Genomic DNA, 20,114 nt, shown 5'->3' with positions numbered 1-20,114 from the left:
CAACCAATGTGTCAATCCATCTAGTTGAGGGTCTTGCCCTTTTTCTACTGACACTCTATTTTACCAAGCATGATAACCTTCTCCAGGGACTGGTCCCTTCTGACAACAAGACCAATGTACAAGAGACAAAGGCTGGCCATTCTCATGTCTAAAGAACATTCCAGCTGTACTTCTTCCAAGACACATTTGTTCACTCTTCTGACAGTTCATGGTATATTCAATATTCAATACTCTTTGCCAATATCACAATTCAAATGCATCAATTCAAACGCATATGAGGCTATTGAAAATACCATGGCTTGCTTGAGTCAGAAGCACCTTAGTCTTCAAACTGACCTCTTTATTCTTTAACATTTCAAAGTGACCTTTGGTAGCAGATTTTCCCAGTACACTATGTTATTTGATTTTCTGACTGCTACCTCCATGGGCATTAATTATGGATCCAAGTAAAATGAAATCTTTGACAACTTCAAACTCTTCTCCATTTATCATGATGTTGCTTTGCACTCCAGTTGTGAGGAATTTTGTTTTATCTTGATATGTAATCCATACTGAAAGCTGTAGTCTTTGATCTTCATCAGTACTAAGCACATAAATACTTAGTCACAGGAAAAATTAATGAGTACTTAGAGTCAAGAAATTAATTCAGTAACCAGAGGCTATTACTAAAGGGTGACTATAATTTTAATGGAATCAGCAGCTCAATATAAAGTCTAAACAGACTATGTGCTTTAGATAAGGTGCACTGTAAGATAGGAGCCAGCCACTCCACAGGAGAAAGATGAGGCAGTTTGCTTCCGTAAAGAAGTCTGCAGCATGGATTACTCCTCAATATAAAGAAAACAAAAATCCTCACAACTGGACCTATACGCAGCATCACAATGAATGGAGAAAAGATTGAAGTTGTCAAGGACTTCACATTGCTTGGGTCTATAATCGATGCCAATTAAAGCGTCAGTCAGGACATTAGATGACATATAGCACTGGGTAAGTTGGCTGCAAAGGACTTCTTCCAAGTGCTGAGGAGCAAAGATGTCTCCTTGAGGAGTAAGGTACACTTGACACAAACCATGATATTTTCAATTGCCTCATGAGCATGTGAGAGCCGGATGATGAATAAGAAGACCAAAGAAGAGTTGATGCTTTTGAGTTGTGGTCTGGCAAAGAATACTGAAAGTACCATGGACTGCTAAAAGAACTAACAAATCTGTCCTGGAGAAAGTACAGCTGGAATGCTCCTTGGAAGCGAGAATGGCCAGACTTCGTCTCACCTACTTTGGTCATGTTATCAGAAGGGACCATTCCCTGGAGAAGGATGTCATGCTTGGTAAGGTGGAGGGTCGACGAAAGAGGGAAAGGCCCTCAACGAGATGGATTGACACAGTGGCTGAGGTGATGGGCTCAAGTATAGCAAGGATCCTGGACTGGCACAGGACCGGGTGGCGTTTTGTTCTGCTGTGCAGAGGGTTGCTATGAGTCGGAGACGACTTAATGGCACCTAACAACAACAACAATAATTATGGCTCTATAGCTACAAAAACAATTTTTTAAAATCAATGTAACCCAACAAATAGATGCCAATTTTTCACAAAAGCCAAGCATATAGTAAGTAAATGCCTTAGTCAAACACTCCTCTTAAAGTACCAAAACAAAAAGGTGATATGGTCCCAAAGAAAATGAGCAAAACAACACTGATTTAAGGACTACTTCCCAAATTCTCTATTCAAATAAAATTTTAGAGACACACACACACACACACACACTAACACATTTACACTGTCTTAAGGCATGAATGGGGTAGCTAGATTGTGGCCCTAATATTAATCTAGACAGACACCGAGCTCTATGCAGGCTGTTGTTTTCACCAAGAATGCCATCTTTACTTACAAAAACCATTCCACTTACATCCTGGAACAGATGTCCCCTATCTACACCACAGAAGCAAAAAAACCAAACTGCCATCGAGTCGGATCTGACTCATAGTGACCCCTCCTTGGGCTGAAAATATGTCTTCTGTGCCTTTGGGGTCAGGAGCTCCTTGGCAAGCATATCCTACCCTACTCCTCTATGACATACTCTTCCCTCTTCCCTCACTGCCACTGCTCCAGGGCAAAGTCATACCTTTATTTCAGAAACCCAGGGCCTAGGAGTGTATTATACACACTGTTGTTGTTGTTATGTGCTGTCGAGTTGTCTCCGACTCACCCTCACTGGGTTTCCGAGGCAGTATCACTATGGAAGTAGATTGCCTCATCTTCCTTTCAAGAAGTGGTTGGTAGGTTTGAACCACCCACCTTCTGGTTAGCAGTCAAGTGCCTTAGGCACTATGCCACCAGAGCTCCCAATAGGTGTGTAAAATAAATGTTGGTTGAGTAAATGGAGCTACAAGAAGAAGGACTAATCATGGGTGTTCAGATATGATGAGGCACTAAAGATTTTTAATGGTTCATTCTTTGCTCAGCAGGCATGGGAATGCAATGGCTCCCTAGTAGAGCTCCATAAACTTCTACAGCCACACTCCATCCTTTAGAAATCACTCTAAGTACCTTTCATTCAATGTTATCAGAGTATACATCACTGCCTTAACAACATAAGATGCAAAGGTTATAACACAATGTTTTTTTGGGGTAAAACATCTGAGTATAAGTAAGTAAAATAATCTATTACCCTTTTATAAACACATATACACAGACACACACATAAACATACACACATGAAACCTATGTCATTTATTTCCAAATAGAATTTCTTCAGTGACTTTCTAACAAATCTATTATACATTTTATTTGTGAAGAAAACCTCACATTCACAAGGACAGCAGAAAAGAATTAAATTGCTCTTGGCATTTCCTAAAAGATTTGATTTAGAAGATATGGTTGCCTTTGTCCTGTAGACATATGTTGCCCACAGTGGTGTCACTAGGGTTGGTGTTGGCAGCCTCCCAGGGATCTCCTTCCATATCAGAACACACAGTATCCTTAGTAAATTTTAGCATCAAATTTAATAATAGGATAACATGATAAAAATAGTTGGAAACTGCTTAAATGTAGTATTTCTTAGTTTTTATGAATACTAACAACAAAATTGTTTTGTAAAATCTTTCTACATTGAGTTACATTATCAGTAACTGAGTGGAAGCTGTTTTTCTTTCTTTTCCTTTTAAAATTACTTCATTCTCCAAAAATAAAAGGTTCACAAATACTAATATACACACTACTGTAGCTAAAAAATCAGAAAATTTGACAAAATTAGCAACTATAGAAACGAAAACTCAAACCCACTGAGTCGATTGCAACTCACAATGACTGGTGGGACAGAGTAGGATTGTCCCATAGGGTTTCCATGGCTACATCTTTCTCCTAAGAGGCTGGTGGATTCAAAAGACCAACCTTTTGGTTCGTAGCCAAGCACTTAACCACTGCGCCACCAGGGCTTGTAGGCTATGCAGAGGAAAGCATGTGATTCAAAGCATCACTGTAATTGGGCAATAATGACAGCTCTGACAAGAGTGCACTGAAAAGTTCAAAAAGTAAATGAGCATAGAGTTTAATCTTGTATGCATACTGATACTTGTAAGCTGGGCTTAAGAAAAATGTTATTGTTGTTATAACTAACTACAGGGATATGTTTATAAAAATAAATAATTTCTGCTGAAACACTGCACAAAAATTTTATACATTTTGGTATCACCCCTCAACCGTGTCACCCAGTGTCGTCTGTACCCTTTGCATCTCCCTAGTGACGCCACTGGTTACTCAGTGGGATATAACACTCTTTCAGAAGTCTAATTCAAAAAGAAAAAAGCAGAGATGATAAAATCAGAGAAGCTATGTATCATTTAAATAATAAAACTCATTTGGAAAATTAGGACAAAATACTTTAGCTCTAGCTGCTGTAGTTTAACTTCTGAATGTACAGCTCTTACCTGGCCACCAAAGGGGCTGTGAGAGAACACGTACCCTAGAATATCTCAGGTCTTTGTATAAAGCTCAGATTATTTATCTCTCATGGGGGGGGGGGGTAATATGCACAAATACTGCATACAGTGAAGCAGCTTTGACTTCTGCAGAAAAGAACCCCAGATGAGTTTCAGAAAGCACTAGTTAGCATTCAACACCGCTCAAAACAAAATAAATATACTACCATACTCTGAAGAATGACTCTAGTTCTAAAGTATCTTTATCTCCAAAAAAAGCTTAAATGCTATTTTATTTCTAATCCCAAAATGTAAAGGCTCCCTTTTATGAAACCAAACATTTTAATATATTTAAAATATTTTTTGATACCTACACCTAAAATCATAGGGCAGACAATTCTCTGTTGCATTTGCATAGCTGGACTTAAATTAGGAATGAGTTGGAGAACTTCTCAATTACTATTTATATGCACAGGTTGGCAGTCAAATTTAGAAATGAAAAAACTATTATTAACAACACCTCCCTAATGGCCTACCTCACTGCCAGACCTCTTTTAAAAAGTGAAGAATCTGCCCTTGTTTTAAGGAGCTAATAATACTCCCTAGTTACTATTTCACCTTGTTGTTGTTGTTGTTATGTGCCATCGAGTCGACCCGACTCATAGTGACCCCTCCTTGGTTTCTAAGGCAGTATCACTATGGAAGTAGATCGCCCCATCTTCCCTCCGAGGAGTGGCTGTATGGGTTTGAACCGCCAGCCTTCTGGTTAGCAGTCAAGTGCCTTAGGCACTATGTTACCAGAGCACCCATTTCACTTTAAATAGTGGCTAAGACACTTGCCTGCTAACCAGATGGCTGGCGGTTCAAACCCACCAGCCACTCCTTGGAAGGAAGGTTGGGCAATCCTACTTCCGTAGTGATACTGCCTCGGAAACCCAAGGAGGGGTCGCTATGAGTCGGGGCCGACTCGACGGCACATAACAACAACAACAACAACAGTAAGTAGTAAATACCCTTTCTATGAAAATAATAAAAACATGGTTTTATAACAAAATTGTGTATTACAATTCTCTGGTAGAATATCAATCTTAAAAATTAAAGAAAATTATTTTTATTTACGTGTGTGTGTGTGTGTACACACACACATATAAATGTACACAAACCTTTGACTTTTTGCAATAATAAGCTAATATAATATTTGTCCTGTGATTGACTTATTTCACTCAGCATAAAATTATTTTTGAAAGACTTCTTTCAACATTCATTGATACATTAAACTTTCAAGGGAAAAAAAGAAAAAGAACAAGGAGGAAAAAAACACATGTATGTATACACATGAGCACACACAAAGGAGTATCTGTTACCCGATTGTACAGTACATTGTGAAGGCAAGGTAGTGCTAAACTCTTTTTAGCAAGGACGCAGCAACCCAACCAGAGCACTCACCACCACCCTTGGCATTCTCTTGGCTGGCATCCACTCTACTAGTTTCCACCCACCATTTGCAGAGTGCCTCTCTACAGCCATACGGACCAAGATTTTGAGTCATCTGTCACCCAGAATTCCTTTCCTGACCTTTCCACATTCAATCACCTTTAGCAGACTCAACAGCACATCCTCCGCAGAGCAAATGCCCTACAACATAAGGGATTTAAAGCTGAACACAGGAACTAGGCATTCCTTGTGCTTCTCACTTAGCTAAATGGATGTATTCCAGAGCTCTAAAGAAAAAACAAAACTGAAAAAGCGACCAGATGGCTTTTCAAGGAGAAAGATGCAAACTAAATCAGTGAGGAGACTGAAGTGCTTTACTAAAAACGGGCCTATGATGTAAAAATATTTCAGTAATTCACTCTGACAGGAAAAGCTCAGCAAAAGCAAACATTGAAAAGGTATGTAAAATATTACATAACTGAAACTGACTTTTCAACTCTGCGTGGATAAATATTTTTGAAACTATTTTTAAATTTAGCACTTCATGTAGTCACCCACCAAAAATTCAGCAGCCATGACCAAAAATAATGACAAAATCTCATATAGTACTTACTAGGTGGCACTTTACATGCAATTGTCATTTTGGGGACAGAATAAGATAATAAATATTAAATGTTCAGAACCATACTTGGCATGTAGTAACCACTCAATAAATGCTAATGACTGACATTTTCTAATCCCTGTTTTCCATGTGGAATTGAAGACAGAGAGATTAAGTAACTTGTCTAAGGTCGTATACTGCCAGTAAGAAACAGACCTGGGATTCCAACAGGGAAGTCTGGCTTCAGGTCCAAGCTTTTAATCATTACACTAACCATCTTTCCAAAAGACTTTGATCCTTTTTTTGACTGACTTCATGTTCACTAAAACTACAAGTTCATTTTACAAGGTGAGAAGCCTTATGGTTAAAGAATTTAGACTAGAGAAATTACTGCTGCTGTTGCTGTTGTTATGTGCCGTCGAGTCGGCCCCAACTCATAGCGACCCCTCCTTGGGTTTCCAAGGCAGAATCACTACGGAAGTAGATTGCCCCGGTAGTGCCAAAGCTTAGTGCTTACAGCAGGTCCCATATAAATATTCACATAAAAAGTTCTGGGGAGCTATCTTCTGTGAATTAAATGTGTAGAATCTGGAGAAACTAACACGTCTGGGGAAGTGTAAGGAGGGTGGTGAGAGCCCAAAAACTCACAGCGCCCAGAACACAATATAAGAAAATCCTAACATTAGTTAAAATTCCTGTCAATTCTTCCTCCTTGATCCAGTCTCGCACAAGTAAGTGCCTCCTTAACACTTAATAGGAACTCTGGCAGCACAGTGCCTAAGGCATAGGATTTCTTACCAGAAAGTTAGTGGTTCAAACCCACCAGCCACTCCTAGAAGACTGGGCAATCTATCTCCATAGTGATACCACCTCGGAAACCCAAGGAGGGGTCTCTATGAGTCAGCTCTGACTTGATGGCAGTGAGTTTAGGAGCTCTGGTGGCATAGTGCCTAAGGCATTTGACTGCTAAGCAGAAGCCCGGCAGTTCAAACCCACCAGCCACTCCTCAGAAGGAAGACTGAGCAATCTATTTCCTGTAGAGATACTGCCTCAGAAACCCAAGGAGGGGTCTCTATGAGTTGGATGCAACTCGACGGCAGTGAGTTTGTGTTTTGGTTTAACAGTTTACATGTCTGTCTGATAATCAAAAGGTTGGCAGTTCAAGTCTACCCAGAGGCACCTCAAAAGAAAAGTCTGGCAATCTACTGAAAAGTCAGTTACTGAAAACTTACAGACCACTGCTCTATTCTGATACACATAAGTTCCCCATGAGTCAGAGTCAGCTCAACACCAGCTCATTTTTATGTTGTTGCTGTTGTTCCACCCCACTGCTTAAATTCAGGCTTTCACCATTTCTTGGTCTAATTATTCTAAAGCTCTCTTACATGGTTTCCAGTTATTTACTCTTCTCTACCTATCTTTCCTCTGGTGCTTACATGGCACTATCATGCTATGCCCCTACTTAACTCTTCAGCGGTCTCTATAGTCAACACTTCCCAGTTCGACCAATTTAGTATAGATTCAAAGGCCTCCAACTCTAGGTTATCCCCTAGTTTCCTCTGCTTAGAGCCGGTCCCATATACTAGACTAAATCATTCCTCTCTCGCCCTATTATTGCTACCTTCCCAACACTCATTCATCCACTTGAAGAACATCTATTCAACCATTTTCCCATAAAGTTGTTCCAACCTCCCCCTGCAAGAGAACAGATAATTTTCTCCTTTGTGTCCTCTGGGTGTTACTTATATATGAATCTTTTATGGAGCCAGTAACTTTTTTTTTTTTTTTTTTACACTTCTTTATATAACTGACTCCTCTACTGGAATATAAACTCAGCTGCCTTAAGGACAGGGGCAGTGTCTTACCATTTTAACAAAAGCACCTAATAATTTTTGACAATCAGCAAGAAAAGCTCCATGCTTTCCAAAGACCATTACAGCCTTTATCTTAACAAACACTTCTCAACTCAGTCTGTTAAGTCCCTCAAACCCACAAATTGTATATATTTTAAATGAAAGGTATTAGAAAGATATGATCTACTTTATGGTCAACTAACACCTGGACAGTGAAGAATATATGTGGAGCAATATTTCACAAAGTATCCTTCACAATATAAATCCTAGAGGTTCTCTGTGGTAGTTAATGGTGGGCTGGGGGATTCTGTGGTCAAATAAATTCAGAAAATGCTTCATTTAATTCTGTAAAGAATTAAATCACATCATATTAAAGATTCTATGAAGTACTGAAATAAAGGAAATTATCTAGCACTAACTTTGGGCAGGTTACTGAATTCTACTTTGCCTCAGTTTTCTCATCTATTCAACAGAAATAATATTAACAATAATAATAATAATAATAAATAAATAAAGTACCTAGTTCAGATGGTCATTATGGGGCCTGAAAGAGATAACAAATATTAAGTGTTCAGAATAATGGTTGGCACACACTAAGTACTCAATAAGGGCTAAAACCAAAACAAAACTCACTGCCATCGAATAGGTTCTGACTCATAGCAATCCCTCCTTGAGTTTCCAAGGCATTATCTCTACCGAAGTAGATTTTAACCAGTCTTCCTTCCTAGGAGTGGATGGTGGGTTTGAACCACCAGCGTTCTGGCTAGCAGTCAAATGCTTTAGTGATTATTAAATACTTAATCTGTCTTCTTGCCTAGCAATTTTTCACATTCCACACTGCACACTCAGAAACACTGACAGAAAGTTATTGATGTACTGTACGATATTATTCCCACCACTCATCTGTCAGTTTGTCATACTGTGGTGGCTTGTGTGCTGCTGTAAGGCTGGAGGCTATGCCACCGGTATTTCAAATACCAGCAGGGTCACACATGGGGGGCAGATTTCAGCAGAGCTTCCAGACTAAGACAGACTCAGAAGAAGGAAGGGACGATCCACTTCCCAAAGAATTGGCCAGTGAAAACCTTATGAATAGCAGTGAAACACTGTCCGATACAGTACTGGCAGGACTGGGCAGTGCTTTGTTCTGTTATGCATGGAATAGCTATGAGTTGAAGCCAACTCGATGGCACCTAACAACCACAACAACCATATTATTCACTTTGGACACTAATAGCTCCACACACTAGGGAACCTTGTGGCTGAAGTACAGGAAAATTCCTCTGACTTCTATGACACTGGCAAAAATCAAGGATCCAAGTAAGTCACACCTCCCTGAGGCTTCAATTTCACCAAATTGTAAGAGAGAATTAAGTACATTGTGTGGACTAAAGAAAAAGCAGCCTGCAATGGAAAGAGTTTGTTACAGATAAATCTCACTCTCTGCACTTTGCATTCCTAGAAATTTCATAAAGTTTCTACTTTCATTGTACCAAGGGCTCTTGCTACTTAAGAACTGGACAAATAATCCACCTAGTAAATTTTTTTCCTTTAATAAATCAAAAGAGTTATGCTAGGCAAACTTAAACTTAATATGGCAGCATCTTGAAGTCCAGAATCAAACAACACTTTGTGTGTGAGCATCAGTAAGCATTATTCTAAGTAAAATGTCATTGTTTTCAGCTAGTGGTTCCTTCAAAATTTAGGAACCACTGACTTTTAAAATCATGCCTATGCATTATTCAAATTTATTAAATACCAAACAGTATTAAAGGATACATACAGTGAAAGAAAATCTCTCTTCCAACCGTAATCTTTCACCAGAGCCAACCATCATTATCAGTTTTATTGTATCCTTCCAAAGACAGCTTATTGCGTGTGTGTATAAATGTATATAGTTTTTACATAAATAAGAGTATATCACATACACTATACTGCAACTAGCTTTTTTTTTTTTTTTCCCCCACTTGGGAGTTTATCCTAGAAATCTGTTAATATGAACACATATTATCCCTCACTCTTTTTCATAGATGCATATATTATTTGTGTAATACATATGCCAAACTTTAAGGAATTCTTATAGATACCTAGGTTGTTACAAATAATACTGAGATAAAGATTCTTAGAGATACATCTTTATGCAGCATAGAATTGCTGAACAAAAGTGTACAGATGTTGCTAAAACTGTTCTTCAAAGGTTGCCTATTTTACACTCCCAACAATACTTATTTTCCAAACCCTCAGTAAAAGATGTTCAGAGTTTTTTTATCTTTGTAATTTGACAGGTGAAAGATGGTAGCTCATTATTTTAATTTGCACGGTCTACTGTGAATGAGAGAACCTTTGATTTAAGATGAGTTATACTTATGGTACGATCAGTTCTAGATCATATGCTACCTCCTGAAATAGTTGAAGGTTGACCAATTCTTTTTAGTTCAGTGACTCTGTGTATTCTTTCCATCTTCTTTTAATGCTTCTTGCATTGTTCAATATTTTGCCCATAGAATCCTTCAATACTGCAACTCAAGACTTGAATTTTTCCTTCAGTCCTTTCAGCTTGAGAAATCCTAAGTGTGTTCTTCCCTTTTGCTTTTCTAACTCCTAGCCTTTTTACTGACTATGCAAAGGCATCTGACAATGTGGCTCATAACAGATTATGGGTAACACTGTGAAGAATGGGAATTCCAGAAGACTTAATTATGCTCATGAAGAACCCGTACATACATCAAGAGACAGTCATTCCAACAGAACATGGGGATACTGATTGTTTAAAATCAAGGAAGGTATGCATCAGGGTTGTATTCTTTCACCGTATTTATTCAATCCATATGTTGAGCAAATAATCTGAAAAGGTGTATTCTATGAAGAAGAATGTGGCATCGGGATTGGAGGAAGACTCATTAACAACCTGTGACATACAGATGATTAACCTTGCATGCTAATAGTGAAGAAGACTTGAAGCACTTACTGATGAAGATCAAAGACTACAGCCTTCAGTCTGAATTAAACTTCAACTTAAAGAAAACAAAAATCCTCATAACTGGACCAATAAGTAGCATCATGATAAACAGTATGAAGACTGAAGTTGTCAAGGATTTCATTTTACTTAGATCCATAATCAATACCCATAGAAGCAGGAGTCAAGAAATCAAATGATGTATTGCACTGTGCAAATCTGTTGCAAAAGCCCTCTTTAAAGCGTTAAAAAGCAAAAATGTTACTTTGAGAACTAAGGGTCACCTGACCCAAGCCATGGTATTTTCAATTGTGTCATATGCATATGAGAGCTAGACACTGAATAAGGAAGATAAAAGAAGAACTGATGCCTTTGAATTATGGTTCTCGTAATGAGTATTAAATATACAATGGACTGCCAGAAGAACAAACACATATATCTTGGAAAAGTATAGCCAGAATGCTCCTTAGAAGTGAGGATGGTGAGATTTTCTCTCACGTGCTATGGACATGTTATGAGGAAGGACCAGTCCCAGGAGAAGGACATCATGCTTGAGAAAGTAGAAGGTCAGCAAAAAAGACCCTCAGTTAGATAGACTGACACAGTGGCTGCAATAATGGACTCAAACATAGCAATGATTCTGCAGCTGGCACAGGACTGGGCAGCGTTTCACTTTCTTGTATATAGGGTCACTATGAGTCAGAACCGACTACACGGCACCTGACAACAACATGCTTATAATGACTCAGTCATGGAAACAAAAGACTCCAGAGAAATTGGAACAATAACAAGAATTTACTGAAGGTGTGCTTCAATTCATTGGTTCTGGTGATGGCAGTCTGGAAACAGAAGAAGCAAAAGGTTCCCCAACAGTAGGTGTCTATCATGTTGCCAAACTGGAACATGCCTTAACAAATAATGGAAAGTTAGAGAAGTCATTCTTCTAACGACTGAACGAATCTCTCTGTGAGAGATAAATGGATTGTGCAAAGGAGACCATAACCTTCTACTCACAGAAATCCAGCTTACCCACAGGTTCAACTCACCATCTAGTAGCCAGTGCTGGCTGCGCCTAGTCTCCAGCTCCGACATCATTAGGCGTGTGATCACATGATCTGGAACCAAAAGACCTTTCCCTATGTACTGCTTTGCCATATCACCAACTTCTATTAAAAAGACAGAAAAAAGAGACACTCAAAAAAAGTTTCCAAAAAAAAAAAAAGCTTACAAATTTATTTTCTGACAGTTTAGCCTTCTTTCCCATTGCTCCCTGTGGATAATGGAGAAAACTTACAAGCAGATGCTTTTAGAGTAAGTTTAAGAAATACTAGTTTCAGCAGTGGTGGCATTATTATGATTTAACCCATTTGCCTCTCAAACATATTTTAAAAGGCAGCTCTTGCATATATATATACAGCCAAAAAATACAAATAAAAGAACATATGAAATAGAGAAAATAAGAAATGAAAAGAAAAGTTGGAGTTGAGAGGGAGGCTGGTACACAAAAGTCTGGGAAAGAAGTCCTGGATACTTCCTAGAGGTGAGCCATAAACTTGGCACTAAAACACTCAACAGTTTATAGTAACAAGGAAACATGATAAATTACATGGTTCATGGTGCTTAGAAGACTAAGGCAGCTGAGAAACACAACAGTTACTTAAAGAGACACCAAAGGAAAAACGTCCACTGATCCTCAAAGAAAGAACAATCTGTACTACAACCAATAATAGGTTTATTTCTTTTTATGAAACTTAATATAAACAGATGGCTCCTTGCTGTCACAGTTATAAAAACAACTCAGCATTATTAGTGGAATGTAAGTTCATAAAAGTATGTGAATTAAAAAAAAAAAAAAAAAACTATTTCAGAGGAAAAAAAATATTCTATCTTAATTTAAAATAAAAATCTCTGATATGTAGAAGCTGTGAGTTGGAGTCACCACAACAAACTATCAGTTTAGTCTGCATATTTTTGGGAACTGAATCTTTTTTACAAAGATGAACTCTTCTGCTCTCTGGGAAACTGATAATTAACTATTAAGAACCACATTCTCAATTGTTGTTGTTGTTGTTACGTGCCGTCCAGTCGGGCCTGACTCATAGCGACCCCTTCTTGGGTTTCCAAGGCAGTATCACTACGGAAGTAGATTGCCCAACCTTCCTTCCGAGGAGTGGCTGGTGGGTTTGAACCGCCAGCCTTCTGGTTAGCAGTCAAGTGCATTAGGCACTATGCTACCAGAGCTCCTACATTCTCAATAGGCCAATTAAGTTCTTAGTAAGACATGTTCTTGTTAGCTGTCATCAAAGTCAGTCCCAAATGATGGAGACCCCATATACAACAGAGCAAAATGCTACTGGTCAGGGTTGTAATTCAGATCATTGGAAAGCACAGGGTTTTCTAGTTTATTTTCAGAGGTAGACTGTCACATCTCCCTTCCCAGTCTGTCTTGTCTGGAAGCTCTGCTGAAACCTGTTCCACATCATAGCAACACAAGCCTCCACTGGCAGATGGATGGTAGGTATCCATGAGGTGCACCGGCTGGGAATTGAATATCAGTCTCCTGCAATGAACGTAAGCATTCTTCCACTGAACCATCACTGCCCACTATAAAAACTAAACATTACTGGAAAAAAAGCTCAGGAATGCTTTTGTCCCTACTTGCACCCTGAATTCACGTAGAGCTTTTGCTACCCCAAAGCTGAGTCTACACCTCTAGTCCCAGTTTCAGCACTGAAATATGGGCTGTGAAGAGCTTCATAACAAGAGACTTCCATATTCATATCAACTTATTGGAAAAGCAGCTCAAAACACAGGCCCATGTGTTCATTGTTGATTTAATAAGATGCTATAGCAAGCAGAACACAAAAGAGGGCTTCATTCTTGAATGGATATGAACCACAGTCATTCAGCAAATACTAATTGATTATATACTCTATACCAGATAAATTCTAGAGATGTGGTAGAGAATAAAAGTTCCAGCTTACTGAATTTTAGTAGTATTACTTAAATATCAATAATCCAAGAAGGTAGAAGTAAGAACAAGGCATCAGGATTAGAGGAAGATTTATTTACAATCCACAATATGCACATAACACAATCTTGCTTGCTGAAAGCTAAGAGGACTTAAATCAGTTACTAATGAAGACAGACACTACAGCTGTCAGTATGGATTACACACCTCAACATAAAGAAAACAAATATCCTCCCAACTGGACCACTAAGCTAAATCCTGATAAACAGATGAAAGATTGAAGCTGTCAAGGATGTCATTTTACTTGGATCCACAATCACCATCCATGGAAGCAGCAGTCAAGAAATCAAATGACTTATGGATCATGCTCCAGAATAGACCATAAGTTAGGCCACAAAAGAAGCCTAAGTAAATTTTAAAATATTGAAATACTAGAAAGCATCTTCTCAGATCACAATGCTATAAAATTAGAAATCAGTAATAGAAAGACCAAGGGGAAAAAAAAAAATCAAATACATGGAAACTGCACCCTGAATTCATGTACAGCTTTTGCTACCCCAAAGCTGAGTCCCAGTTTCAGCACTGAAATTTGGGCTGCTCAAGAACTACTGGGTAACAGAATAAATATAGTCTGAAATAATAATAAAGCTCTAGAAACAAATGAGAATGGAAATATATCTTATCAAAACCTTTGGGATACAGTGAAAGTGGCATTCAGAGGTCAATTTATAGCAATTAATGTATAGATCACCAAAGAAGAAAGAATCAAAATGAAAACCTTAACACCAACTATTAGAAAAAGAGCAACAAAAGAAACATAGTCTCCAGAAGAAATGAAATAATAAAGATCAGAGAAGAGATAAATGAAGCAGAAAACAAAAAAACAATAGAGAAAATCAAAGACTAGAAGCTGGTTCTTTCAAAAGATTAACAAAATCAACAAACCATTGGCAAATTTAACAAAGGAAAAAGAAAAAGAAGATGCAAATAACATGAATAATAAATGAAATGGGCAACATTACAACAGAACTGAAATAAAAAGATAATAACAGAATATTGTGAAGAATTATACTCCAACAAATTTGAAAACCTAGAAGAGATGGACAAATTCTAGAAACACAAGATCTACCTAAATGAACACGGGCTGAGACAGAATACTTGAATAGACCTATAACAGAAGAAGGAATTGAGCAAGTTGTAAACTCCCCACAAAATAAATTCCTGGCCCAGATAGCTTCACTGGAAATTCTATCAAACATTCAGAGAAGAGGTGACATTTATACAACTCAAACTATTCCAGAACATAGAAAATGACAGAATTCATTCTACGAAGGAGGCATAACCCTGACACCAAAACTAGGTAAAGACACCACTAAAAAGGAAAACTGCAGACCAATATCCATCATGAATGCTGACGTAAAAATCTTCAACAAAATCCTAGCCAACAGAATCCAACACCACATCAAAACAATAATACATCATGACCAAGTGGGATTTATACTAGGTACGCAAGGATGGTTCAACACCAGAAAAACAATGTAATCCATCACATAAATAAAACAAAGGATAAGAACCACATCATTATATCAATTGATACAAAAAAGGCATTTGATAAAATCCAACACCCATTCCTAATAAAAACAGTAAAATAGGAATAGAAGTGAAATTTCTCAATATAATAAAGGGTATGTATGCAAAACCAATAGCTACCATTATTCTCAATGGAGAAAGACTCAAAGCATTACCCCTTGTGAACAGGAACCAGATAAGGATGCCCTCTATCACCACTTCTCTTTAACACTGTATTGGCAGTCTTGGCCAAGGCAATAAGGCAAGAAAGAGAAACAAAAGGCATTCAAACTGGCAAAGAAAAAGTAAAGCTATCTCTATTTGCAGATGAATGGTCCTACATAGAGAAAAACTGAGAGCTCAGCAAGAAAATTCCTGGAACTAACAGAAAGATTCAGCAAAGTGGCAGGATACAAGATCAACATACAAAAATCAGTTGGATTCCTCTATATCAACAAAGAGATCTCTGAAAAAGAAATAAGGAAAACAATACCATTTACAATAAACCAAAAAAAAAAAAAAAAAAAAAACCTCACTGCCATCGAGCAATTCTGACTCATAGCAACTCCTCTTGGGTTTCTGAGGCAGTAAATCTTTACAGAAGTAGATTACCCAGTCCTGCTTCCACCGAGTGGCTGGTGGGTTTGAACCACCAACCTTCTGGTAAGCAGTCAGATGCCTTAGGCACTGTGCTACTAGAGCTCCTTACCATTTACAAAACCTAACAAAAAGATAAAATACTTAGAAATAAATCTTATCAGGGACACAAAAGACCTATACAAAGAAAACTACAAAACACTTCTACAAAAAAGTATAAGAGACCTACCTAAATGGAAGAACATGCCATGTTCATGCGTAGGAAGACTGAATATTGTAAAAATGTCAACAATGCCCAAAGCAAACTATACATTCAGTGCAATCCCAATACAGATTCCATCAACATTCTTTAAGGACATGGAAAAACCAATCACTAAATTTATATGGAAAGGAAAGAGACTTCAGATAAGCCAAGCACTACTGAAGATGACGACGAAGAAAGTAGGAGGTCTCAAACCCCCCTATCTCAAAATCTACTATACAGCCACAGTAGTCAAAACACTGTGGTATTGGTACAATGACAGACAAATAGACCAGAGGAACAGAATTGAGAATCTAGAAATAGACCCATCCACCTATGGACAGCTGAACAAGGACATTTAATGGGCCAAAATCCATTAAATCAGGGAGAGACAGCTTTAACAAATGCTACTGCCAAAACTGGGTATCCACTTGCAAAAAAAAGAAACAAGATCCATACTGCACACCATACACAAAAACAAACTCAAGATAAATCAAAGACTTACATGTAAAACCCCAAGCCATACAGTCCATCAGAGATTAAAAAAAGGGACAAGCCCAGGGGCCTTCATTTGTGGCATAAATAGACTACCAAACGTAACCCAAAATGCACAAGCAGAAGAGAGATTAGATGAGGGACTTTTAAAAATTAAATTATTATGTATATTGAAAGACTTCTCCAAAAGAGTAAATAGAGAACCTACAGATTTGGGGAAAATATTTGGCTACAACATATCCAACAAGGGACTTATCTCTAAGATTTATAGAAAACTTGAACACCTCAACATCAAAAAGACAAATAACTGAACTCAGAAATGGCCAGACATGAACAGACACTTCACTAAAGATATACAGGTGGCCAACAAAACCGTGAGGAAATGCTCATGATCGTTAGCCACTGGAGAGATGCAAATCAAAACAACAATGAGGTATCATCTCACCCTGGCAATAATAGCAAAGTTCAACAATGCAGAAAATAATAAATGCTTGCAAGGGTGTGGAAAGATTGGAACTCTCATACACTGCTGGTGGGACTGTAAAATGGTACAGCCACTGTAGAAAACAGTATGGCATTTCCTTAAAAAATTGGAAACAGAAATACCATTTGATCCAGCAATTCCACTACTAGGAATATATCCTAAAGAGTTGAGACCCGGGACAGAAATAGATATATGCACACCTATGCTCATTGCAGCACTATTTACTATATAGCAAAGAGACAGAAACAACCCAAGTGCCCATCAACAGATGAATGAATAACCAAACTATGGTACATTCAGACAACAGAACACTACGCAACATTACAAAATAATGAAGAATCTGTGAATCACCTATGAGGTGGATGAACTTGGAGGACATTATGCTAAGTGAAATAAGTCAATCATTGTGTAATGTTGTTGTTGTTGTTGTTGTTGTTGTTATGTGCCGTCGAGTCAGCCCTGACTCATAGCGACCCCTCCTTGGGTTTCTGAGGCAGTATCACTACGGAAGTAGGATTGCCCAACCTTCCTTCCGAGGAGTGGCTGGTGGGTTTGAACCGCCAGCCTTCTGGTTAGCAGTCAAGTGCCTTAGCCACTATGCTACCAGAGCTCCCGTGCTAAGAAGGACAAATATTGTATGAGTCAACTATAAAAAGTCAGGGAAAGGTTTACACAGGGAAGGACATTTATTTTGTTGGTTACCAGGGATGGGAGGGAAAACTTTTGATTCGTTAAGAGTCATGTATTGATTTGGGTGAAGGGAAAGGCAATATAACAAAAATGTGTGGTCAATACAATACCAAAAAAGAAAGAGGACACAGAGAGGTACACAAAAGGTATAGAAAACAGAGGCAAATACTATTACATGCACAATACTGCATTATTAGTATCACCAAACACTACAGTTGGATGTAGAGTTAAGTAAGACTATCAGGTGTGGTAAGGAGAATAGGAATATACCCAGGACCACAGATAGATTTGGCTGATAATATTCCTACATGTGTATTTGTGCTACAAAAATACCCATGTATATTATAGAACTAACAGGGGACAAGGTTGGAGTAGCTTCTCAGCAACAACGAAGCACCCTGATGGAGTGTCACCAGGACTGCAGGTTCAGCACCATGGTCTTGGGGAACAAGCTCAATTATATAAAAATCTTGTTCTACATCCTACTTTGGTGAGTGGCAATTAGGGTCTTAAAAGCTTTCAAGTGGCCATGTAACATGCAACTATTGGTTCCCCCTCCTATGGAGCAAGGAAGAGTGAAGAAAATCAAAGTTATGTGGAAAGAATTAGTCCAAAGGTTTCATGGACCACAGGAACCTCAGCCTTCATGACCCTGAGACTAGAATTAGATGGTGCCCAGCTACCTATGCCAACCACTTGGAAAAGGATCAAAACTGGAGATCCTAGACAGAACTGGAGGAAAAATGTGGGGAAAAAACCTTCAAAAACACAAAAATGACCAGAATTACTGGTCAGATAGAGACTGGTCAAATCCCCAAGACTATGGCCCTGGGTTATTCTTTGGGCCTGGACTTACTTCCATGGATTAGCTCTTAGCCAAACAGCAGGAAGGCCTATAAGAAAACACCTACCCCAGGGAGATGTATTCACCTACCCCAAGAAGAGGTACCCTGTAGATCAATCAACTATGACATTTCAGAAGGGCAGCATTTGCATAGGGGAAAGCCAGAAAGACAGTAATGCATACATAAGGACACAGCGAAGGAGTAGTCACAGGGAGGAAATGGGAAAAGAGCTATTTATTGTTGGGATTGTAGCCGATGCTGTTAAACAAAAATTCTTAAATAAATAAAAGAACGAAAGAAAAAAGAAATCAAATGATGTCGCACTGGGCAAATCTGCTGCAAAAGATCTCTTTAAAGTGTTAAAAAGCAAAAATGTCACTTTAAGGACTAAGATGGACCTGATCCAAGCCATAGCATTTTCTTTTTTTTTTAATTAATTTTTATTGTGATTTGGGTGAAAGTTTACAGGGCAAACTCACTTTCCATACAGCAGTTCATGCACATTTTGTTTCATGACACTGACCACAATTTCCCACAATGTAACAGCTCTCTTTCCATGTCCTCCCTGTAGTCACCTCTTCCCTGTATCCTTCCCTCCCATGCACACCCGCCCTATAAGCTGTCTCCCTGTGCAAACACTGCCCTTTTGTTCTCCCAGGATTGATTACTCCAAGGAGTATATCTAGCTAATGTAAATGTTCACTCCACATGCCTGTCTATTGTTTGGCTGGAAGCCATAGGAAGCCAGGTATTTTCAATTATCTCACATGCATGCAAAACCTCGACAATGAATAAGGAAGACTGAAGAAGAGCTGATGCCTTTAATTTACGGTGTTGGCAAAGAAAACTGAATATACCATGGACTGCCAGAAGAACAAATCTGCCTTGGAGAAGTACAGCTGGAACGATTCTTAAAATTGAGGATGGTGAGACTTTATCTCACATACTTTGGACATGTTATCAGGAGGGACCAGTCCCTAGAGAAGGTCGTCATGCTTGGTAAAGTAGAGAGTCATCAAAAAAAGAGGAAAACCCTTAACAAGATGTATTAACACAGTGGCTGCAAAAATGAGCTCAAACATAGTAACGATTGTGAGGATGTTTCAGGACTGGGCAGTGTTTCGTTCTGTGGTACATAAGGTCATTATGAATTGGAACCAACTCGAGGGCACCTAACAACCACCACTCATGAGGAGTAGCTTCCCATTAGCCCTTCCCTCCAGTCCCTGGCAACCACTAACTTACTTTCTATTCCTATAGATCTGCCTCTTCTAGATATTTCACATAAATGGAACCAAATATTATGTGGCCTTTTATGGTCCCTGGGTGGTGCAAAAGGAGCTCTGGTGGCACAAAGGTTAAAAATTTGGCAGCTATCTAGATGCAACAACGGGTCTCTCCTCGTCAAGAAGAAAGAAGAAAACCAAAATTAATGGAAACAACCAGTCCTAGAGACTGGTAC

The 20,114-nt window shown here is 38.6% G+C and overlaps 1 protein-coding gene across 1 annotated transcript in view; it reads right to left on the bottom strand.

The window, feature by feature from the left end:
* Positions 1-20,114, bottom strand: part of AK4 (adenylate kinase 4) — a 132,399-nt gene that overhangs the window by 44,146 nt on the left and 68,139 nt on the right. Inside the window, exon 2 of the mRNA XM_007959201.2 lies at positions 11,807-11,926. Coding sequence (XP_007957392.1) covers positions 11,807-11,926 — 120 coding nt within the window. The remainder of the gene's footprint in view (positions 1-11,806; positions 11,927-20,114) is intronic.

Source organism: Orycteropus afer, unplaced genomic scaffold (assembly GCF_000298275.1).
Source record: "Orycteropus afer afer isolate SDZICR_OR568_19922 unplaced genomic scaffold, OryAfe1.0 scaffold00016, whole genome shotgun sequence".
Classification (NCBI taxonomy): domain Eukaryota; kingdom Metazoa; phylum Chordata; class Mammalia; order Tubulidentata; family Orycteropodidae; genus Orycteropus; species Orycteropus afer.
This window is presented reverse-complemented; position numbering and strand designations above follow the sequence as displayed.